Raw genomic sequence first — 25,671 nt, 5'->3', positions numbered from 1 at the left:
AGAGCTATGCAGTCTGCACATCTGCCTCCCTCTCTCACACTGGATCAACCGTATGTTCTTCTGATTTAGCACAGTCCTTTAATTCCTCTGAAATGTCCAGGGAAACAAAAATAACATAAACCATCAGACAGAACTGCTGTGTCTTCAAAACACCTAAGCACAAAGAAATTTCAGCAATAACTTCATGATGAATAAATCAAAGAGGCACATTTGCTCTTTGAGGAGAGGAGGGGCAGCAGGCAGAGGAAAGAACTTTCCACTTGAGTTGCTACCTCCAACAAATTAAAATCAAAACTGTAGCCAGCGACAGGACAAACGGCTTCCAGTGGCACTAAACCCAAAACCAGGAGGGATATCTCGCCCTCTCCCTAAAGCTGTTCTCTCACTCTTCTTCTCACATTCTTTCTCCCCTCTGCTCTTTTCTCACCAGCTCTCGGTTCTCCTTGTCCATATCTCACTCTCGGTTCCCCTTGTCCATATCTCACTCTCGGTTCCCCTTGTCCATATCTCACTTTCTCTTTCCGTCCCATCTCCTGTGCTCTCTCTTTGTTTCTTTTCCCTCTCCATCTCTCTCTCTCTCGCTCTCACTCTTTTGCCATATTACTGTAAGCAAAGAGCATGGTTTACATTTACATGATTAACGTATGATGTCATCAGACACACATTGTTCTTATTGCATTACTTGATGGCACGTGTGTCTACATTACAGTTCGGCTGCAATTGTTAGCAGCAATTTCCTTCGCTGAAACCAGATGGAATCAGCAGGGTATGCTGCATAGTACATAGACTACGCAAACAGGGATGCTGAAATTCAAAAAGGAATTCAAGGTGGAGCACAACACTTTGTCTGCAAGATTGGCAATAGTTTTAAACTGACAGCTTAATGTCTTATTAAAGCAAAATGAAACCCTGCTCATGGTACTGGTTTGTTGGAAAACTAAACATGTACCTCTTCATCTGTACTTAAATTGTTATAGTAAGAAAGACTCCAGCAGTGCAACATACACATCTGCATTGCCCTTAGCACATTGTCTTTAAATATCTTGCAGCAGTTCTGCATCAAGTGCGCATCAAACAGCGATGTGTTTCAGGGGTGTTTCCTAGAATATTGTATTACATCAGCAGCTGCGTGCCATGCTGCAGCCAGAACTGATTCACGCACCTGCCTGATTCTGACAGCGCTGCATGTGTGCGATAGACAAGACCATGTGCATGTGCATGGAATTCCGTGTCTGGCACCATCAAAGCGACAGGAAAAAAAGCCCTCTGTGATCATTCGCGACTATTGTGTGTTCACTGTTTGAGATAATCTGCTGCAGATGCAAACCGTAATAGGCAAAGTGTTACTGCGCTCTGTGTTGGCCACCGAGTTCAGTCGGGGAGCACTTTCAATAACTTCATTTTGATTGCCCTCATCATCTCCTCCGAGGCAAAACTGGACAGTGAGAAATGTCAGAGCTGTAACGCTAACTGCCCCAAGATTTCATCTTCAAACTGCCTTTCTATAAAAACTGTTTTTGTCAGGATTTTTTTTCCCCTTTTTTAGCAGTCAGGAGTAAAGTGAAGGAGCCGCTTAAGAACCGGATGTGGGCTATTGTATACCGAGCTTCTTCTTGGCACATCCTTTAGGCAGGATTTATTTTAGCTGTATGAAGGTGGCTGTCTCAAAGAGTCTCGGCTGCAGTCTGATGACTGGGACAGGAGGCACGCTGTAGTCCTCTCTGATGATGAGGTCGCAGCTCGCCTCAGGGGCTTCTGGGAAGCGCAGTCCCCGGAGGCACCGTAACTCCAGCTGTCCCCACCGCAGCGCTGGGGCACCAACACATTTCCTCGAGAAGCAGCCATAGCCTGCATTCGTGAGCGATCACAGGAAAGTGCCAGCCTGAAAACCAGTTCGCCTCACCTGCACTGGCCTTTCCACAGACCCCGAGGCAAAGCCGACTGCCGTTCTCTCTCTCAGGTGCTTTATAAATGCAGACCCTGGACATTGAGGCTCATAAAATCTAAAGGTGCCTGACTCGGCACAGGGAAATGATGAATGCAATAACTCCAGCATGGGGTGTCCATGGTGGGAGGGCAAGGTGTACTGTCAGCAGAAATGCATAGTGCTGCTCTTAAACTGCTTTTTAAGGGCTCCTGGGTGGTGCTTAACTTAAAGGTGGTTAACTTAAGCCAAAAAGGGTCCACAAACGCTACATAACCAGTCCTGACCATTGCTCAGGAATTTTAAGGATGCGGCAAAGCATGCGGTAAAGCAGAAATCGGCTTTTAAAAAAGCTTGGTGAAATGGAGATATACATACTTTAATAAGGAGGTCATTAGTTGCCATTTGCAAGCAGTTTGTACAGCTACACAGGAATGAGTTTTTGCATATCCTTAACCTGGAACCTAACAGCAACATGGGTTTGTGTGCAGCAGGGGTTTCAGTAGCTTGCAGCTGTGCACCTGCAGGGCTGCTGGTCACATCTAAACTGGACTCATCTAAGATGGTCTCATCCAAGTGCCAAAAGGGTGTGGGTTCTAATCATCCTGGACTGCAGCCAGGGTGGCCTTAGGAAAAGCTTGAGGAAGACATTTAAACTCATGCCAACAACATGCCGACGCCGTCTCCCTTATGCCTTACCCAACCATGGTCTGCCATGCTCACACATAAACCAAAGATGCTCCACCTCTAAAGGAAGGCGCTGTCGGAGTGGGTGAGGACAGAGCAACTTGCGAGAGCAGTGGGTAACGCTGCCATGCAACTCACCATGTTGACTTCCGAGATGGAGTCGATGCTGGCGATGTTTATGCTCATTCCTACGATGACTGGGGGACCTGGGGAAGAGGACAGAGAGCAAGAGAGAGAGAGAGAGAGAGAGAGGCAGACAGAGAGAAAGAGAGACAGACAGAGAGAAAGAGAGCATGAGAGAGATAGATAGACAGAGAGAGAGAGAGACATCAGTTGCTGAGCCTGAGCACTTCTGCTCACTCCCTCATGAGGTCCCGTTGGTGCCATTTGGCCCACTGTAACTGTGAACAAAGGTCATTTAGCATTTACAGTGACATGTGCAATCCACCCACCCAACATTGGGGAGTCTTCTAGGTTATCCTGGAGCCTGGAGCACATGCAACGGTTATAGACAGTAATCTGGGAATGGTCCGTTTCAATCAATACTGCACATTCTGAATTTTTCAACTGATTCAGACACTAGTTTGATCACAAAATGGGCCACAGAAAAAAAAACACACTTTTGTCCAGTTGGACTAGTTTTTCAAATATGCAATATATAAATCTGTAACACAACCTTTGCTCATCATGAGCATACATGTCATCTTGAGTATGAACTGTCATGCTGTTGGATTCAAATGAGTAGCCATATTGTCATGAAAGATGAACAGCTGTCTTTATTATTAATCAGTTAGAAGAGTGGCAAACCACACAGACCACATTTATCACATTCCCAGAGCCTCCATCTACCCCTGAGTCCCAAGCAGCACGAAGCCTGTACAGAAACACAGGAGGCTTCTTTTGGGTCTGTCGTCTGTGCAAACACAGGGCTGGCCTGGAAAGAGGATATAATGTGACTGGAAGCACAGCCTGGCCCCCTCCAGCCCATGCGGAAGAGAGCGAGAACTCCGCTCGCGCCAGCTCCGCTCCATATGCCGCCCTCTGCTTCGTTACGAGTCACTTTGCCAGCGTTCAACCACATCCCTGGCGAGAGCTGGATTTTGATACACGAGGGGTGAAGCAGGGTTTCCTATTTGTGGCTCGAGTGTGGGGCTGGCAACCAGCGGAATGATGCGTTATATAGATATCGCTGTATAGACAGAACAAAACGGACTGAATCCCAGCTGCTTTGTATTATGGTTTGTTTTGCTTTCATGGCCGGAAGCCCTCGGGGAACACAGCGGCCGCATTACCTCGGGGGACAGACCGAATGGTGGGGCTCATGCTCTCTTGCAAAGTGGTGCATTGATTCCATGGAACATGCGCATAGTTGCAAGAATTTCATCTGCAACCTCTTTTGTGTGCTGTGCTCCTCTCTGAGAAGCATTGCAAGATGATGTCGTCTGATTCCTGTGAACTTCAATTCAAGACCTGCACACTAGCAGCATAATCAATTTATAGACGTGGTAGGGATATTCATGATGGAGTCCAAAATACTCTCTCTCTCTCTCTCACACACACACACACACACATGCGCACACACACACACACACACACACACACACTCTTGTAGTTCTATCTGTAGGGTATTTTCACAGACCTTTGTAGTACTGTAGCCTAATAGTGCACCCAAACCTAATTCTAAACTTAGCCAAAAATGGAATATTTTAACTCTTTTCCTTTTTTGGATGAAAGAACATTTTCCCTAATAGGGACCAGCTAATCAAGCTTTCCTATCTTTATGGGGTTATTAGATCTCCAAAAAGAGCGAAACATTGACAGAGTACAGTTATATCAATAACAGGTCAAAAACCCTAATTAAAAATACATCTTTTCCCTGTATGCCATGTGACTAATTTGCTAAATTGCCATTTGCCTTGGTAGCAAGGAGTCGAGACAGCTCAAGCTCTTTGCCACTGGGGAGAGCATTAAGGGCCATTAAAATCGGGGATATTGAAATTAATCACATGGGACCCTCACTCCCATAAGCAATATCAGTTCCTGGAGATGATGTGGTGGAATGCTGCATCATGGTTAGCATACGTGAACATGTGTACAAATGAGGTCAGTGGTCATGCTCAAAATGTGATCATTACATTGCATCATGTTATATGTTTATGTACCAGAAAAGAAGCCTAGATTTTGGGTGCTTTTGTTGATACACGGTATGCATATCCACGGGTGTGTGGAGTACATCTGGGTGGCAGGTATTTCTTACATAGAAATAGTTGTGGACCCGTTCCATGCAAAACAAATATGACAACTCATAAAACAATAAAGAAAGAGACTTGTAAATGCATACGTTTAGTTCTAGGCACAAACTGGCTCTATAAAAATATTCAGTATTTCAGTTATATAAAGTTAAATGGTGATGAGTCATGTGGCTGGAAGTTGTCTACTCCAGCTAAGGCTTTAGAAGCCATTTTTGGTTAAACATGATATTTTGGTTTGGATATATTTAAGATGTTAGCAGGCTAGAATGGCATAAAGTTGTATTTAGAACTAGACACTGCAAGACATTTCTATTTTGTGTCCTGATTTATACCCGTTTACCTTTTCGGAAATTGGGCTTATGGGATCAAATGGTTATTTTCCAGTAAGTGCATTACTGAGATGTTAATCAAGGAATCATCCTGATCATTGCCGTCACCTTTTCTTAGAATACAGTTCAACTGCAGAAAGCTGTCTTTATGTGCCAAACCATTAAACTGAGAAATGTGACATGGGAACATAGTTTCAGCCAGGACAATTTCTCTGGTATATTTTGCTTTCTATGGCATAATGGGGTTTTAGCCAGCAATATCTGACTTCTACATTGTTTATTGCAATGAGGCACAGAACTATTTCAGTTAGAACATTTCTATGGTATGGAGACGGTTCATCCAGGCCCTCTCATTTCTACTGTGCAAACTCAGGGGATAAAGTCCAGATTATATTGGGTGTATTGGGTAGTTAGTGTCCATAGTGAATTATGTTTCAAAGGTAGGCAGGTTTATGGTTATTTAGGGTTAGAAAGGGGAATAGGCTGTAAATTGAAATGATCTTAGAGCTGTAATTGGGAGCTGTAGCTTGTCGTATTATAGTTTCACTGCTTAAAATTGAGGTAATGAACTGTCTGATTGAAAATCAGTTATGAGTCTTGAGTACACACCTCACAAGGTCTATCATGCATTTTATATGACCTTCATGGTTTCATCTACCTTGGTCAAACTAAAGTAGTCAGGTGTGTTTCAATCATACTTTTGCTAAGATTCACATGACAGGTCATTTTCTCAAGGGCTTCTGTAATGGCTTCTGAAGCCAGCAACAATATTTTGTTTGTTGCATTAATAACTTAAGGCATGGTTTACCCCTGTGAAACAGGGGAATATTTTTATGAGAAAACATATGGATTCTGAATAAAACATCTCTCCCATTGGAGAGAAGCTTAACTTTTGTGCCTAAGACAAAATAAATAAATATTTTGCATAGTTTGACAACCAGTACCCTTCCTTCCCTGGGAAAGAAGTAAGTTGCTATATCTCAGTACACTGAACCTACTGCACTGGCCTTCACTCCTCATCGTAATGTGATTTTTTTTTTCCATGTTTTTCATATTTTCATGTTTTTTCTTCATGTTTCGATTCAAGGCCCACATAGAGGTGTGATTTCCAAACCTGTGCCATTTCTTCCACACATCACCTTTCCTCCCTTCGCATCACTAATACCATGTTTCTTGTCTTGTCACCAATTTGGAAATATTAACAAATCAAAAACTTGACTCAGAGTGCATGCTACCTCTCTCCTTACCCTTTTCAGAAATGACATACTCTCTATTCGCCACCCCCCACCGGAATCACTGTTGACATTACCATGGCAGCCTCCCAACTCTTAACTGTCATGGTACGGCCCCTCTCCCCTCAAACGTGTGCGTGTGCGTGTCTGTGCATGCGTGTCTGTGTGTATCCGTATTGCCACGCCCTCTTGTGTTGTGCACCTGATCCTTGTTGTGTGTAATTGTCATGAGTGTATATAAGTCTCGTGTCGTATCGTCAAGGTTGTCGGTGTTTGACCCATGTGGTGTGTTTATGTGTGTTGAGTTGTGCTTATGATTAAAACGTATGTTCTTTTTCATGTGCCTCGTCCCCGCATCCTACTTAACCTGTTATACGTCACAGAAACACCAACCGACCGAGGATGCCTGAGAAAGGCATAAGGAAGAAGGGGAGGAAAGGAAGTCAACGCCCTTCCACAGCAAGCGCAGCGAAGTCTCCCGTGTTCTTGGGCACCCTCCTGACTCCAGATGCGGAAGCAGGGGAGTCATATGGAACCCCGGCGGACGACCAGGACTGGTATAACCAGTCCTCGGAGTCAGACACTGTGGACCCCTACGTTCCAGCGGTCAGACCTTCCCTCATCCTGGCTTCGCTTCATGGAGCTACCGGAGGGGAGGAACCAGCTGATCGATTTTGGGGAGGCCCTGTGTATGGTCCGGGATCGGACGGTGCAGAGTCCTGCGGAGAGCAGCCGGACCAGGAGGACCGGTACTCGGAGATGGACTCTGCTGGGTCCTACGATCCCTACCTGGACGATCATATGGGAAATACAGAGTATGGAGAGACAGAGGAGTGCAGCGACATCTGCCTGCAGTCGGAAAGGGGTTCCGATTGTGAGGAGGAAGCTCCTATGGAGGTAGAAGAGTACCCTCATAGGGATCTTCCATCCCACGGCGACGCCAAAAGCTCAGAGAGCAAGGAGCCCAAGGCGCTGCCCAGGTGTGAGCTGGCTAACACGGGCGGCTAGGAGGGAGGCACTGTTGTCAAATATGGACACTCCCCCGCCTGAGGCGAGGAGCTCTAGAGGGTATGCGCCTATGCCGAAGCCATGTACAGGCAAAAAGGCAGTGGCACCAGTACCTGAACAGGGACAGTCGCCGCTACCTAGGCTGGCGAGGGACACTTTCCGCCAGGCTGGTCAGTCTTTGACCCAGCCAATGACTGGAAACTGGCTGGAGTTCCTTCCCCCTTCCCCGGAATATGTGTGGTATTGAATATGTGTGGTGTTGTTCATGTGTCTGTCCCTGTTACCGTGTCTGTCCCGATTACGATAAATGTACCGGTCACTTTGTTCCCCTTTATGTCTGTGCCCATGCCTGTTAGTGTGTACGTCCCTGTGTCTGTCATTGTCTTGGTCCCTGTCCTTCCCCCCGCTACCCTGCTCGCACTGGCCCGTGGCGGGTTGTCTGGTCCTCCGACGTCGCCTTTTGACGTTAGTCTCGGGGCTGCAGCCTGGTAGGCTGGCGCGCCGGGAGTCGTGCCCTTGGGGGGGGGGGGCTCTGTCACGGTACGGCCCCTCTCCCCTCAAACGTGTGCGTGTGCGCGTCTGTGCGTGCGTGTCTGTGTGTGTCCGTATTGCCACGCGCTCTTGCGTTGTGCACCTGATCCTTGTTGTGTGTAATTGTCATGAGTGTATATAAGTCTCGTGTTGTATCGTCAAGGTTGTCGGTGTTTGACCCATGCAGTGTGTTTATGTGTGTTGAGTTGTGCTTATGATTAAAACGTATGTTCTGTTTCACGTGCCTCGTCCCCGCATCCTCCTTAACCTGTTATACGTCACATTAACTGCCTCACACCTCTTTCATTCCCAGACCTAAAAACAAGAGAGAAAGTGAAGGCGACTGGGGGAGGGGGGAGAGGGGTTATGGGTGGGAACGAGAGGGGTGGTGGGGTGTTGTGTGGGTGTTGGAGAATAGAAAGTGGCATGAAATAATGAATTTTAAAAAACAGTAGGGCCACTTTCCTACTCTAGTGCTCTAGTGAAGGCAACCAGTAAAACAATGTTCCCAGGAGATGTCGGAGTACATTGGCCAGCTTGTTGTAAACAGGGAGGGCCCAGAGCTTTCTCGCCGTCTCGCCTTCCGTATATTCCGAGCCAGGTTTCCATGAGACAGTGGGGGAGATTCTCATCTTGCCTTTTAAAATAAAACCACTTCCTCCCATCGAAGCCTTTTAGTCTAAAAGCCTGTTTGAGCTTATGTCTGTACATTTACCCACACTCAAACTGAGGTGGGTAGTAATTGGCTACATTTAGTCAGTTTTGTGTACTTATATTGATAAATTTGCACTTGACCAAGAATTTCCATATCAGATTTTCAAAACAGGACATTTCTTATAATATAATAATAATAAAAAGACAAGAATACTTCCAAGCAAACTTAATTTCCTATATTCACATATTGTTTGTTATATTGCACTTGCCTTGGTAACTAGGTAACTTGAATTCTTATTTACTCGAATGACAAACAGCTGTATTATGGTATGGATTCAGGTGAATGACAGACAGCTGTACTAGGGTACGGTTTCAAGTGAAAGACCGACAGCTGTATGAGGCTGTGGAGTGTAATAGTCATATCCTTTCCAGACTAACGAAGACAGGGTCCCGACTTGTTCAGCTTCATGCTGCAAAAAGATCTCTTGATGATTGATCTTTGATTGTCATCCATTCTCTTCTTCGGATCCTGACCATTCCTCACCACCAGGGGAGACGTTACGGTACAGGAGGCCCTGCCCAGCACTTCTGATTTTCTGAGGGGGTTTTGATCTAAACCCAGACATGAGGGGGAACCACTGGGCTTAATCGCAAGTAGAACTGCCTCTATCCATCTCTTTGATTCTAGCTAATGCACTCAACAACAGTACTAGCACACAAAGGTAAGACTTAGTGATAACAGAGCTGCCTCAAGGGTAACCAGCCATTTGCATGGTTATATTGCCAGGGCATCCCCAAGGATGAGATGACCATTTCATGCTAACAAATCAATAACATTGCATTCCTTTTCGCTAACGATGCACGCTTGTAAGACAGCGAAACACAAAAAGACAAATAGTGGTCTTATATCTGGCATGGCTCCTCCCTGTAAACCTCCCTAACGCTACATCAGCTTTTAAGGGTGCACTGAAAACTGCAGCGCCAGAAGCTGCTGTTGTCTCAGCCTTTCAGAGCATGCTGCGACACAGCACGACTTTACATGTTTGAAACCTAGCAACACAAAACATGCTAGTTCAGCAAAACAACCAAACTGTGGCCATTAACATGGTCTAAATTATTCTTGTTTCTGACTAAGAAAATATGGCCTCTGTGAATATAATGTTAGAGTAAACAGGAAACTCCAAAAGAATAATAATGACTTTACAGCAGGAACAACAACTGGGCAAAGGCTGTTATTTTAATGTGCAAAGAATATATCAAGGCAGCAAAACACTTATCAGGTATCTTTCCTGCTGTGGTATGACCCAAGAGCCCTGTAGCACTACCAAAACTAAAAAACAAAACGAAATCCAAACAACCAAGACCAAGCCAAACAAAACACAATCTAAATAATGAACCAAAAATTTGCTTCCACCCAATCAATCCAAGTAGAAACTTCTAAATGATCTACTGGCAATGCGGTCGACTTGCAAACTTGCACTGGCGTGTTCCTCCCTGACTCGCAGTAGTTCTCTGCTAGTTGACTAAGACAAATTGTGATGCACCGAGCCCCAAATGTCCAGATTATTCTCCGTGCCTTTTCTCCTTTTGCATACTCTGACATTTTGCATCTATTTGCTCAGTACTTCGTGGTCCCCGTGTGCTGCTCTGAGCCCTGTGCGTCCCTGCACGTTTTCCCCATATCTCTCTCCCTTCGCAGCCAGATGGCTCTATCATCTGTGTACATATTTAAATGACAAATGTAAGGCAGGTGGCATCTCTGGAGGTGCTGATGCTGTTCAGACTACCAGCCCCCCCATTTTCCTAAACAGCGGGAAAATCACTGGGAGCCAAGCCCGAGTGTCAGAGCCCAAGCAAATGCAGGTGGGAATGCGGCTGGGGCAACAGGTGGAAGGGGTCACTGTACAAAGAAGAGGAGATGCTGGAGGAAGAGCGTAAGTAGTGGTGAGGGCATATGTCAACCGGAGCCGTGGGGCAACGCAGGTTAGCGTTCTCCTCCCTAAACATGGCCTCACTGTGGAACTGATGTTTCTTTCCTGCAGGTAATGATGACAGTAATACCTCATGGTTTTGTCAGACCCTTTTTTTTTTTTTGCCTTGGGAGGAAATCTGAGTGCCTACTGGTTGTGGGGAGGGGGAGGAGTGTTAGCACGGAGATCGCCTAGCATCCATCTGTATGATGTATGGCTGCAGGCCCCCTAGCCTAAAGGAGGATTGCCAAGGATTTATTATCCCAATTAGTTTAGAGGGTTGATGAGCTATCATGGCGTCAGGGAGCACAATACAAGGATGCCTGACTCCACACTAAACAAATGCACACTTCTGCCCCTTGTGTTTGGAGGATGTCAGAAATGCCACAGAGCACCCTCTTCTGGCATTCAAGCAGCACTGCTAAGCCTCATATGGACTCAAAATATCTGAATTTCTCAAAAGCTATTCTGAACATCAGTCATCTTCAGAACCTGAGCCATGACCAACATCATGCTTAACCACATTTATTTTTGATAATCAGATATCAAGGTGATGCTGACGTGCTTCATAATCCATACTGGCACAGACAGTGCTATACTGCTGACATCATAAATAGCTTTTAATAATCTGTGTATGCTGGACTAGGCTAATTCCATGAAGATTAGGGTTAGGCTGTGCCAGCATGCCATCAAAGCCGTCATGCTGAGCAAACCCAGCAGCGGCAAGTGTGGACGAAGCACAGTGGCAAAAGAAAACCCCACTCTTCCTCCGGATTCAAAATTCTAATCATCAACTCATTGCTTAGCAACAGAGGGGTTCCATGGCAACAGGGCAGCATTGTCACTTTAACATTGCAAAGGGAGACGCAGTACTTTTCATATGTTGTGTTCAAATTGGCCTCCCTCTTTTGCAATCCTTCTTCAATGGCCAAATGCTGGCACTATGTCTTATAGGTCCATTTATTTTATCCGTTTTTTTATTGTTGTTTTTGGTTAGTTTTTTTTACTCTCCACCAAGGAAGATCTCTATAAGGCCACTGTACAAGATGCCTTGCTTTCGCTGACAAACAATTAGAGACTGTATGCTTGGGGGAATGTGGTGTCTACGGGGCCTGTGCTGTAAGCATGGTGCCTTTAAAACCGCGCCACATTCATGACAAGGGCCTTGGCTGACACAGGAATATGCATACGTTCCTCTACCTGACATTTGTGGTTATTAACACATTGTTGACATTTATAAATGTGGTGCTGGAAGCGATGAGTCAGAGCTAACAGCCTATTCATTATGCTTTAATGGTCAATGGGAACACCCACACTAACAGGAGCACTGTCTATCCTCATGAAGCAGACTGATGATCAGCACATCGCCATTCAAAAACCTCCTTTATTATTGTTGTTGTTGTTCCTAAACTTTATTTTGATCTAAAAACCTCCCTACAATTTTGATGTATTAAAGCATCAAAAATTACATTTAAGCCATGTGCCATCAGAACTTTTAAATCTATAATTAGTTCTAAATTGTTTTCTTGCTCACCGTAACTTGTATAATCTGTGCTTGCTTTCTGAATTTGTTTAGTCCTGGCCAGCTGATTTTATCAAAATAAAGCATGCATGTGTAGACTTAAATATTCACCTTGCAAACATCTGAGCTAGTGATATCAACTCCAATCTGTCTGTCAAGCACAATTACCAGTTTTTTATTGAATGATATGTGTGGCTCCTTTTATAACATGAATGAAAACCACTGACCAAAAGCTTGTTATTTTAACTCCGTAGAGTTGACCTTTCTAGTGGGCATTTACTGAGAGCGGTATATCTTACAGGACTCCATAGCAGATTCTAAATTGAAATTCTCTATGCCTTTTGTTATGTAGTCATTATCATCCTTTTGGCAATCAATACAGAGAATGGTCAAGAGAATTTCCTTAGCACTGCAGCCGAATAATGCATCAACTTTGGGCCAGTGAAAGATATAGTTATTAGCATTTCTGGAGCGAATGAAGGGACCATCTCAGACTTCTGATATTTTGAGAATGAAGGCAGATCATTATTCCAGTGTCACCAGTCATAGGACACAGCAGAATGATGGAGAGTGTGTGTGTGTGTGTGTGTGTGTGTCTGTGTGTATTTGTGCATGTGTTTGTGTGTGTGAGTACAGTAGGAGAGACTCACAGCACCTTTTCCACTGATCTGAGACCATTTTAGCCATTTCCCATACGTCCAGGTCGGCATTTGGAGTCATAATTTGGCACCAAGGGAAGCCGCTCCTTGGAGCAGGTGGAGTCCAGCTCAAAGACGAAGCCTTCCTCTCCCCGAAGAGCTCCTCGTTTGGGTGCTTGGGGCCCTTGCAGCCTTCTGAGGTGCACTAATGAGATGGGCTTTTAAACATGCCTCCTGGCAGTGGTGGCAGGCTGCATCAATCTCAGGCGCTGCCATAAACGAAGCTTCTGCCCATATTTGTTTATCTGAGACGATGGCGTGTCCCCATCCCGCCCTTGGCTAGTCCCTGTTGGCTCCCAAGGACACGTTGGGCCATCAATCACCCCCCAGGCGCGCCAAGGTACTGCGCCGCGGGGAGAAGGGGCGTCTGAAGAGCAGCAAAATGGAAGGGCGGTCTCACTCCTAGCGGGGAGGCACCTCACCCACATGCATGTCCAGGCCCTATGGGGCCTGTTTTTTGGCTTCATTCAGCATCAGTGCCCCCTGTGCACCCCCCTCCCCTTCTCCAGCTGTGCTCTGACTCCACAAGGGGGCTGATAGGTGCCTTTTGTGTGTGAAAGATGCAGCCTGATTTCTCCTATTTTTGAGTGTGCTAACTGGGCTGGCATGTGTTGCTCGCACATGTGCACACATGCACACACACACACACACACACACACACACACACCACTTCCTTAAGGAAAGGCTGGCCGTCTCCACCCTCCTTGGGCTTTTCCCACCAGCCGTAAATCAGAGGGATTTCTCCCCCCTGTGGGGACACAGATCTATCTTGCGCCACTTGCCCCATTCATCCTGCGTGTGCGCTTTATGCCCTGTAGGTGGCAGAGCACACCGCAGGTCCACCTTCCACCCACCGGCAAGCATCAGCTTCATTTAGAAGGCCCGCAGGTGGCCCAGACATGTTTGTTATTAATGGGGAGCGTTTGCGTGGCCTGGGAGGGAAGGAATCAGCAGCTGGGAGTTCCAGTCGGGGGGTGGGGGGTGTTAGTGGGAGTGGGCTGGGGGGGGCCTTTCCTGAACATGTACTGCAGGAGCTAGGCCAGTCAACAACGCACTGTGTTTGCCCCATCTTATTTGGAGTCAATTTTTGCCTATATTGTGGCTATAGATCACTTTCCCATACCTGTTCATAAGTCTGTTTTATTGCTATATTCCATTGCACATGTGATGTTACTTAAACAATGGCTAAAATGTGCAGGGATCCCAGATCCTGTTGCTTTGCCTAGTTTTACATTTTCCCTGTATTAATTCTCCCTGTTGAAATAAAGAGCTTGACAGTTAGCTAACAAGTTGAATCGGGCGTATTAGATTAAAAAAATAACACAAAAACAGGCAGGCAGTGTCTCGGGCTGGTGGCTCAGAACCAGGAATCACTGCTGCATTAAGCAAAAAGGTTTCAGAAGGTATCACGCTCTGCAGAAAACACTTCCTAATAGCCTGCCTTCCTACAAACACGCTTTTCACATGAGCTGCAATAAGCCATTGCTAAGACTCGAAGCAACGCATACAGACAGGTAATCGCACAGCTGCTATCCACCTGACAGGCTCCATGACAAGACCCAGCATAGCAAGCCATTCCACCTCCACCCTGACCCGGCGGGGCCTGAGTCGCGAGGGCCGGGTGTGTAAGATGGCGCGCTAGCCACCCAAGCCTGTGGCGAAGGTGTTCAGAGAAGGCACTGGTGTCCATGACAACCTAAACCTCAGGTGGGAGTGAACTGACTGCAGCAACATGATGTAATGGGGAACACATCACAGAGGCTGACTCCATCTCTCTCTCTCTCTCTCTCTGTTTCTCTTTTGCTCCTCTCTGTTCCCCCCACACTCTTTCAATTTCTTTCTTCCTCTCTCCATTTCTTTCACACTCCTCGTGTCTCTGTCCTCTCTCTCGTCCCCTCCAGCTCTCTGTCCTCCTCCCCCCTGCATTCCATCTGTACTTATCCAGAATCCCGTAAGCTTGCTCTCCACACAGCATTCATAGAGCATCTGCTAACTGATCACAGGCCATACACGTCACACGTGAGACTCCCGGTGCACTTCACCAAATGCAGGCCTGTGGCAGAGACAAATCTAAAAACACACGCAGGCCTGTATGCCTGGACTCCAGACACATACATGTAGGCACACAGACTCACAAGGGATAGACACTGCAAAGTGGCCAAAAAAAGTTTAAATAAAGTGGGTTGCAGGTAATATAGGACTACAAACACTCACACAGGGCAAGCAACAAATGCAATGGGCTTGCATGTCAGGCCCATCAGAATTCGCCTCCAGGACACCCCATTTTAGTGGCCAGATAGGTGCATGTTTTTGGCTAACAGTACTAGATCCCTGGCACATACAGCCAGTCCACATGGCGAGTCAGAGGGTTGAGGAAGGCTTGTGTTCACAGCCCCATGGACGTGCGGCTGCGTGGTTAACGGCTGCAAGGCAAGGCAATAAAAAGCCAGTTTCCAGCTGTGATGACAGCTAGATTTAAAGTGTTGTCCCTGGGCTGGGGTGTCAAAGAAGGAGGGAACTGTGCAAGGGACTTGTGGGGTTTTATGTTACCATAGTGGCCTCTCTCTCTTCCACTCTCACTCTCTCCCACATTGTTTGGAACTTGTCATGTGACATCATTATATACCCCCGCCCCCTTGCTGGGGTTGGGGAGCTCCGTTTCTCGCCAGTGACTCACCGCTCCCACTCACCTGCAGAAATTGATGATGGGGTGCACACTTTCACCCCCCATACACACATCCTTGTTCCCGTTGCAGAGCCAAGAGAAGCCTGAGGAAAACCCCTCTGCCGCTGCCCCTATCCCCCTACTAACCACTCCAGCTACCCCTTGACCCTTCCATTTGTTTTGAGCAGATAGAGTATTACTGCTTCTAGAAGCCAGTAATAAGGCGGTTAATAATGGCAGCACTTCCGTCGTCCAGCTAACAGGACAAGATGCAATTCCTAGTGTCTGCAGAGCTAGTGAGGCTCTGCGGAGCAAAATTAAATGCACAAGCTACACTAGTGACACGATCTGGCAATGAACACCACTCAGGCGCACATATCCTGTCAAATCAGCACTTGGTCCAGCTTCTTTGACCATGCCAGTAACATATAATGCACAGCATACAGCATGAAGATGAAACATCTGCCTTTAGGGGGTTTTCTTTTATGGATCAACAACACAGTCTTTCACACACATAAAAAACACTCACATGTACACACACTCATGCACAAGCAGGCGGGCGCTACTAAATCATGCGGTTAACAAGACGGCTGGTCCATTGGCCATTCCAGGCTTCTGTTCTTCAGCGACCTGCCAGCTGAAGGGGGAATATATTGTCGTCCCCCCTTCCCCCCTCCAAATCCCATACCCCAACCCCCACTCCTACCCCCTCTCCACTCCCATACCCCAAACCCCACTCCTACCCCCTCCCCGATGCTCCCATACCCCAACCCCCGATTCCTACCCCTCTATCTCCCAACAATGTAAATGACCTCTCAGACATGGGCTGTCCAAGTTTAATTCTACCATCCTTCAGATACCTCTAGAGGCCCTCATGGAATAGAAGAGAAAAAACAGTTAGAGATTAAACAGGATAAACCTGTTTCATCAGCTAACAGCTGTTGACAAAATGTTGACCTCGCAATCTATACTAAAATCAATTTTGCAGTTTTCAATTTAATAGGTGGTAATGTGATTTTGATTAAAAAAGAAGTCCTCTAGTCCTTGTGAAGACCAAGTACAGAGAGCACAAATCGGTCCAAGGCCCATATATATATATATATAAACATTTTATAAGCATGTCAGCATGATTTTATTGCATGCCTATTACATAACTGAGGTCCAGTCTGAAATCTCTTCCCCGTTTCATTTGTTCACTGGTCATTTAACAAAGCATTTAAAGTACTGCCAAATACACTAAAGTTGAATGAGATGCAGATAACACAGAAAATGGGGAGGGGAGCGAAAGTGGAAATACTTTACTGACACAATTTACAGGCCAGTTCTTTTTGTGAGATTTTCCTGCAGTCCATGGAGGCCACTTACAACAGGGCTGGAATGGCCAGCTCCTTGAAGATAATACAATTAGACAATGTTCAGTTCGCGGTTTCATTTCACCGGAATCTCTGGACGTGTTTTCCCCCTCAGTTTCAGCACCGCAGCACTATCACCCAGTGACTTCTGTAGCCAAGCCAGCACCCTTGCTCTCCGGGCAACGAGAGCATCATGGTCCAGGAAGTGGTCTGCAGCGAGCAACTTGAATGCAGTTCCTGGTCTGGATAGTTTACGGGTCTTTTGGATGTGCTGTGGATTTTTTGTGGAGTTTTGTTGTGTGTGTTTGTGTGTGTGTGTGTGTGTGTGTGTGTGTGTATGTGTTTTCACACATATTCATGCTGACTGGAGGATCACTGTGTTTAGCACCATCTGTACATGAAAGGTTCTTATATCGCCATTTGAGGTGGTGACATTGTTCACACTGAGCAGGACCTTAAAGCTGAAGGAGTTCTGTGGGATAGGGGCAAACTAGCATTTTAAGTGACTGATCAGGGCAAGCGACAGCTGAGGGACATTCTCAGGTCTGGATATGGACAAGGCCTGTAGGGTGGTGTGTGTGTTTGTGTGTGAAATTCATTAGAAATTCAGAAAGGAACAATCACATTGCTTAAAGCTGCAACCCAGCACATCAAATATTTGTAGGCGCTGAGTGATATAGAGACAGAAAAGTTCCATTTTTTCTATAAAGGGCAATGCACTCGAGGTAAATAAAACATTAGAGATGTGAGTCCTGAGCTTAACACACAAATTTGAACATGAATACACACACACACACACACACACACACACACACACACACAGTCTATGGTCATGGCTTTCACTCGGAAACAAAAATAGTATCTTCTGAATCCAGTGAATTCAAACCTTCACACTAGAAGCACAATCAGTTTACAGATGAGGTAAGATATGTATGATTCTACCTCCAGTATTCTGACTCAATCCAAGTCTGAGTCAACATATAAGAAAAGTAGAAATTTAGTCACACACACACACACACATTGGATTGCACAGTGTTTGTGGGGTATGTTCATTAACTTGCATATTACTGTAGCTAAATAATTCTATTCATATACCGAAACCTAACCCTAAACCTTACTGTAAACCTAGCCCTAAACTTAACTCAGCAAATGAAACATCTGTTAGTTTTTAAAATATATATTTTTTATTATTAAAAGAAAAGCTTTTTTTTTATCATTATGACTTTAAGACCTAAACACATTGCACCCTCCACACAAATATGCATGTGAAATTTCATGTGACTAGATCATATTTAGTGTGAGTGCATGAGTTTGTTAATGTATGTGTGTGTGTGTGTGTGTGTGTGTGTGTGGTGTGTGTGTGTGTGTGTACGAATGTGTGCATGTATGCATGTGTTTGGGTGTGTGTATGTGTGTGTGCTGGTGTATGGCCACAGTGCTGACCACATGCTCACAGTACTGTAAACTCCCTGCAGTGGCAGTGAGATGATATGTCCTCACAATGCAGCAATTAAAACAAACTGCAGCATGACACATTACTGACAGCTAAAAATCACACATCTTTCTCACCCCCAAACAAACCACAATAAAAACAAACACAGTAACAAAAAGAAACAAGAAAAAAGACAAAAGCCATATTAAAAAATCACATCTTGCCTCAAGGAACCCTGATGATTCATGGCCTCGGGTGTGTCATGTTGCGTATCCAGGCAACCGCTTTTCCGTTCCATTCCGTTAATTAAAGTTTCAACGTGTTTTTTATGGGCCGAACATAAATGACCAACGCGCGCTCGCTCAGGCAGGTCTCCTGCATACGGAGTTGTCTCTCTCCGGAAAGGACGACTCGAAATGAGAAACCGCAATCTCGTAAAAAATCAAGGTCCTCGGAGGCCGACCCGATTATTGAGGTCATAAATAAGGCCCTCGCGGGGGTAATTAATTCAGTGTCTTCCTCTCGCGTGTCTCCCATTTCATTTACATGGACTGAAATGGCATGGTGGTTCCTCGTTGTTAGGTAAAAGCCATTTTTAGTTTTTTGGTTTTTTTGGGGGGGGGGGGGGGTAACGTTCGACTTTCAGTTATGCGGTAGGGAAGAGCATAGCGGTTTTCTTCCTTAGAAGTCATAAACCTTTTGGGTATGATTAGATCAAAACCATCTTAATGAAAGCAAAGTTAATGTGCGCTGATCAAGAATCAGTGGCTACATTTGTTTTCTGTAGCCTAGGCACAAAAAAAACAAAGTTTTGCTTCATATAAACTGCAGTGGTATGGAAATAATAAGTGGTTTTAAATCTAAAATAATGCCATCCTACTGAATGGATATTCAAACTGTAATTTAACAACCCAAGTATTTGAGCCATCAATACATATCCCAGAATCCTGCAGTTTGGTTAATTTGGTTTAGTCCTTCAGAAAACATACACGTGTGATTTAAAGTCCAGAATTGGTAGAAATTATGCACTATGCATCATACAGGCACGGAAAATATTTTCATGTTAAAATCTCCTTAAATACCACTCAATACACTAATACATTTACATTCACCCAAAGTTGTGACTATGATATCCTTCTAAAATACTTGGAATGATCCAGAAAAACAAATAAATCGGTACACTGCTGCATTTAAATTGTGCTGAGATATGAATCCACAGCATAATGTTTTACAACCAAGCATAAATATGTTCATATATACAGACCAAGAAATCCATTTCTGTCAGGGACTGTCAGAAAATCACCACAGGACTAGCAGTTGAGAATTTAGTACTCTACTCATGGACATTTCGTCTGTTTTAGTTGTGCAGTCGAACAACATGCATAGAGCTTCCTATGGAGATGCAGTACTAAGGGTCTTCAAATGAGGCTTTCTAAGTCTCAAAATGTCATCAGCAGGTGTAGTGATTATGATGGGAATGAGAAGTGTTGATGTGGGCCATCGTCATACATCGTAATACATCCCATGTAAGCTTTTCGTCTCTGTGTCATCTTCAGCACGCTGCAATCGCACAAAGGTCCCCAGTGGATTGTGGCTCTGTTCAGGCAGGTCTTACTCTCTCTCCCTCTCTCTCTCCCTCTCTGTCTCTCTCTCTGTCCCCCCATCTCTCCTTCTCTCTCTAACTCCCGCCAGTATTCTAACTTCCAGGCACACACCTACAAACGCACAAAGGCTAAGAAAGTTAGAGCAGCTTGTTTCTCATGGACAGTAATTGTTGTACCTGATAATCCATCTCATCTTTTCACTGCTTCACTCTTTTTTGATAAGCTGTACACTTTTTTCATAGCACCGCAAGGTGCAGCATGTGCGCCTTGCCGATGGAGACGAGTGCAAAGAGGAAGGAACGGGCTCGGGCCCCACATTGGCTGCCAAGGAAAAAACAAAAGGCACGGAAACTGCCAGAGCACCATCAAACCGACCCTGCCAAACCAACCCGCCATGGGAGGTTACAGTGTGATTGTCCAGGTACTGGCGCTGACCTACTGCGAGGAAAGCAGTGGGAAATGGTGCAAGGTCACTTGTCCTGCTGAATGAAAGAAAAGGCCAGAAATGTCACCTTAGAAAATGGAAGCTCTGGGCTCCAAAACAAGGCACCTGTTTGGTCAGAAGTTAGCTCAGCACAGCCATGCAAGTGGAAAAGGCAATCCCACTGCTGTAAACCAATCTGTATATTTGAGAGCTTGTGTGCAGTACATGGGGCTGAGGTCTGATAGTGATAAGGAGTCCTGTCAAATTCAGCATTGGTAAAAAGATCACTCCAAAGCAGATGGTATGAGTGTATATGCAAACAAGTGTGTGTGTGTGTGTGTGTGTGTGTGTGTGTGTGTGTGTGTGTGTGTGTGTGTGTGTGTGTGTGTGTGTATGTGTGTGTGTGTGTGTGAGTGTGTGCGTGTGTAAGAGAAAACAGGCTTGCCTTGGCCTTCATGCTAATAGGATGGCTTGATGTTAGGCATGAGTACATGCACAGGCTGCTTCTTTCACACAGGCACAGACAAACACAGAGACACACACACACACACACACACACACACACTTTAGCTGGAACATGTATCTCCCCGAAACCTAACAGAGGACTCTAATGTTTTCATGGCTGCTTGGCTCCATGTCTGCCTAACCCATCCCTTTCTCAGTTGCTGATTTCACTCCTTCTCTTGCTCTCTGCATCTTTATGGCTGGCTTGGCAGAGTCCATTTAAAATGCATCATCCCAGAAGCTGACAGTGGTTGGCTGTGTTTAAGGAGAGCTTTAGCTCTGACTGATGGTGGAATTGTCAAGATGCAGGTCCCTTGCCCCTCCTCCTATGTGTTCAGGTCAGCCTGTGAGCTGCTGTCTCCTATCATGCAACACCAACCCGAACCCAGACCAGGATGCACTACAGTGGGAAAGGTCTCGCCACTGGGCCCCTAACACATGCCACAGGCCTGGAATGAGTGTGGTAACTGCAAAGCATTCATTGCACCATTCTACACAGCCCCCTTCACATCAGTGTAATTAGCTAGAGAAAAAACAATTTAACAAATACTTACAAGTAAAACTGGTACTATTATATAGCAGAGTGGCCATATGCTAAAAGGGGATGATACAAAGAGTGGAAGACACTGGCATAATCTAAAGACAGATGCTCAACTTTATATAATTAAGAATAAATAATAAATGGATGGTTTATGATAGATAGATAGATAGATAGATAGATAGATAGATAGATAGATAGATAGATAGATAGATAGATAGATAGATAGATAGATAGATAGATAGATAGATAGATAGATAGATAGATAGATAGATAGATAGACTGTCGATTGAGTGTCAGTAGTCAGCCTGGTCAGACCTCCAGTGAGTTTAATACTGCTGCATCCTGTGCACTTCACAGCATAGATTTGCTTCTTTGGTGAAACACAGGCTAATTTGCTGAGGGTGAGCGGAATGGCTAAATCGAAAAAACACCTCTGGTAGCAAATTTACAGCCTCTTTGCAATATCAGGGGGCAAAGCCGACTCCTGTGATGAATGGTTGGACACTGCGTCCTTCAAACAGCGCATTTCTGCAGACAAGGCAAAGTTATTCTGTATTTTTGCGGGTGTCGAAGCACCTTAGGGGCCTTTTAAAATTGCGAACCTGCATACAGCCATGGTGCATGGGTAGCTGAAACGCCACACTCAGCCTTTACAAGTCCTTCCACTGATTCTGCCCTTTCTGAAGGCAAAGGCAATGAGTGTCAGGTTAATGTAATCAAGAATTCAACTGGTAGCTCCTGTTTATCTTTAGAAAGGTGAGGGAAGAGCAACCGAGCGCTGAGAGTTTGTTGTCCTTGGACATAGTCTGTGATGGCTGTGAGCTTTCCTGAGTACATTCCGTTTAAAGGAACCCTGACTGTCCTGATCCCTGCTCCACTCTAATCTTCATATCGCTCCTGCTAGCAGTACTGGCCTTCTGTTACTGCAGTCCTTACAGCACCTGACTGAAACGTGAGCCAGTTTGGAAATAAGTTTCACAGATTACACTGTAAAATCTGAAGAGGTTGTGGTAGAGTCTGTGTATATAGATGGCATGCTAACTCATTGCGGTTGCTTCAGACAGCAGAAAGGCTCCAAGTGACAAAGGGGTGAACGTACCTCCAAAATCCGGACGGAGACGGATGTCATACCCCTTCAGCAGTTTGTCCACTGTCGACTTGGCCACAGATATTCCAGTTCCAGTCGAGGTGCTATAGGACAGACAGTTAAGGTCACTCAGTTATTTAAAAAAAAAGAAGAAGCATAAGACCTTATAGAATAATAATAACACATATACTTATTGAATGAGTGACCAGGCTTGCTTGAACATAAATAATGACATCTTTTTTTTCTTTTTCTTCTTTAGGAGAGAGAGAGAGAAAAAAGAAAGAAAGAAAGAAAGAAAGAAAGAAAGAAAGAAAGAAAGAAAGAGCCTTAAAAGAGTAATATTTCATAAACACACAGAGCTCATGCTGTTCTTTGGATATTTACAGTAATATGGGCGATATTACTTAAGAATGGAATATGCCCTTTTCTATTTACTGTGCAATCCAATAATGATTCAAACAACATTACAATCCCTATTTAGTATATTATGTAATTTATACAGCAAGACTTTATTCTAAACGTTAATTTTACGATAAGCGCAGTTTGATCATATGTCTAGCAAACCATTTGATCATATGTCTAGCAAAAGTGATCGTTTGTTTTCTTTTATCTATAGTAATCGTGCTCATGTTCATGCGTATGAAGCTCAAAATCGAGTTTGATAGGATTAACATCAGCTTTCTCTTATCTGGGCGTGCGTGCGTGGTGGAATGAAATCGAAATATCGAAATGTCAAAATGGAAGACTCTGGGTTTTGAGCCACCTACGTTTCAATATCCTGAGATTTTCCAATGACAAGTAGCGTTTGATTAAATTGACAAACCCATGGCCCACTTCTCGGCATATGCATTGTTACAGTTCCGCAAAACGTCATATAAAATAAGCAAAAGGGTTGAAGATCGTCACCAAATCACGGTATGATTGGCTATCGATGCTCTCTTCGCGGTTACAGGTGTCCCACATAGGCTACACGGTATCCTACTGAAAGGGACCAAAGACTGCGTATTAACAAATGAGGTTAAAAATCCTTTGCTGTGCACAACTGATAATGTAAAAACGCACCTACATTTTTTGGGGGAAATAGGCGCGTTTATTGATAGGCGTCGTCGTTTTCATTGACCGAGCAATGATGAATCTGTAATAACACGACATGGTGGTAGGGGGTGGACTGAGATAAAAGCATTGATCAAAACAGGCCTATGTTTCCACCGTTTGACTGACTTAAATACTGAACCTGTATTTTTCATTACTCTTTTTACAGAAATTACAGAAAGTACCTATTGCATTTATCCAAGGGTCCCAAGTGCACGTCTACACAGTATGGGGAAGACTCACTGTCACGTCTCTAGACCAACCAGACGTGAACGTATAGATAAATGCTAAAAAGATATGGTATATCACTAATGTATGCGTCTCACAATGGCCGCACGCATGTTTCATAGCTCTCACACATACAAACGGCTGTACGGATGCATGCGCGCGCGCAGGCACGCGCGCACGCACACACACACACACACACACACACACACACACACACACACCTCAAGTGTTTATTCCAAAAAAGGTATGCCATTGGATAGACAAACGTTCAATACACCACAGCCCGTCAGTGAATCATCAGTGATGTCTGCCTGTTTGGACCTGACCAGTAAGTATCTTGGTGTGTTTAATCCAGGACAGGTTTCCTATAGCCTGCGTGTTCAAAGATGACTTACTAATCATTTTCTTACCATTGTACAAAGCAGATAGACGACAATACCGTCAGAGCAGAAACAATTCCACATAATTTTTCTTCTTGAGGACCCAACATTTCCACAAATCCGTTTATACTCTTTCAGTAATCCAACCGCGTGTGGTCCAAAACGATAATTAAAAAATCCAACAGAAGGAACGGGAATGGGGGAAAACGGGCCAAATCAATTACTTAAATCAAACCACCGATACACACATGTGTGTGATGGCCCGGCAGAAAAAAGAAAAAGAAAACAGAGAAGTGGGTTTTAAAAGCACGTAATTGGTCCCAGCTGTTTTCCTTGGCTATGGAAATCCGTGCAGGTCACAGACCCCCTCAACCAACACCAGAAGATCAGACATCTTGCTCAAATTCGGACGGACTTTTCAAAAGTGCCGAAAAGTCTTCCCGAGCCAAACCATGAAGAAAAATTAAGAAGAACAAAAAAGATTAAAAGAGTAAAGAAAATGAAACAAATGCGACGTCTTCTTTTTACACTTGCTGTAGCAAATTCCCAGTCCAAAGCTGCGGACGAGCCATAGCTCCAGTGATGACTTTACATAGGGGGATTGTTCCACAGTATGTTGTTTTAAGGATTTTTTTACCCTCAGCTGTAAACGATAGGGGCTTATGGGGTGCGGTGGGGGTAAAAAAGAAAAAATGAAGTCTGCATCCCCATGTAATTGCTGTTGATCGTCGAGATTTCCTTCGCCGAACGCAAAGCCTCTGGTGAAAAAAATGCACATTAAAAAATGCAGAGGAGAATATCTCATGCAGACGTCAGAGCGTGTAGTCTATGGTACCGGTACCCCCTTTTATGAAGTAAAAAAAAAAAAAAACAAAAAACAGAGCTTTAAGCAACCTTTACAAAAAGCGTGCAATGTATCACAATAAAATCGGTGTAATGTCCAAGATTCTACCCTACTGGAAAACCCAAGCGATGCCGTCCTCAGTGCCTTATCTGTCTACTGAATACCCTAGCATGTTCCGTTCGCGTTCAGAAAGAAACAGTGCCCAAATGATGACACACTTCAATTGAAATAACGCCTCCAGGAACTGAAATGAAGAGTAAAAAGGAAATCAAGACTGAAAAATAAAACTCAAGCTTACATGCTTAGGTTTGGAATAAAGAAACAACGACATTGTCGTTGACAGTGCGCTGAGTAAAATGTAAACGTTTATTAGAAAAATAAAAGCGAAAGCGAACCAAAGAGGAAAGGCAGTCTTTCCATGCGTTGTATCGCTCGGGGAATGATGTCTGTACTAGTCGATTCACTCTGCAACCCATTAAAATGCGCTGAGTGTATTCCGGTGCATTTTCATGCATTTCTATCACTTTGCTACATACTTCAACACACACACACACACACACACACACACACACACACACACACACACACACACACGCCACAGAGAAACACTTACACACAGATTATATATATATATATATATATATATATATATATATATATATATATATATATATATATATATGAATCTATATATGAAAAAGGTCAATATGA

General features: G+C 44.6%; 1 protein-coding gene across 2 annotated transcripts in view; it reads right to left on the bottom strand.

Annotated features, from left to right (window-relative positions):
• The window catches only part of gabrb4 (gamma-aminobutyric acid type A receptor subunit beta4), a 46,421-nt gene extending 21,128 nt beyond the window's left edge, over window positions 1-25,293 (bottom strand). For both annotated transcript variants that reach the window (XM_027019457.2, XM_035527552.1), the window contains exons 1-3: window positions 24,147-25,293; window positions 22,429-22,520; window positions 2,750-2,817 (exon numbers count right to left, since the gene is read on the bottom strand). In XM_027019457.2, the coding sequence (XP_026875258.2) occupies window positions 2,750-2,817; window positions 22,429-22,520; window positions 24,147-24,226 (240 nt within the window). In that variant the 5' untranslated portion in view covers window positions 24,227-25,293. The remainder of the gene's footprint in view (window positions 1-2,749; window positions 2,818-22,428; window positions 22,521-24,146) is intronic.
• Between the last annotated feature and the right edge of the window lie 378 nt (window positions 25,294-25,671).

This window comes from Electrophorus electricus, chromosome 6 (genome assembly GCF_013358815.1).
Source record: "Electrophorus electricus isolate fEleEle1 chromosome 6, fEleEle1.pri, whole genome shotgun sequence".
Taxonomy (NCBI): Eukaryota; Metazoa; Chordata; class Actinopteri; order Gymnotiformes; family Gymnotidae; genus Electrophorus; species Electrophorus electricus.
The sequence above is the reverse complement of the archived record's forward strand: the minus strand, read 5'-3'. Positions and strand labels throughout refer to the sequence as shown.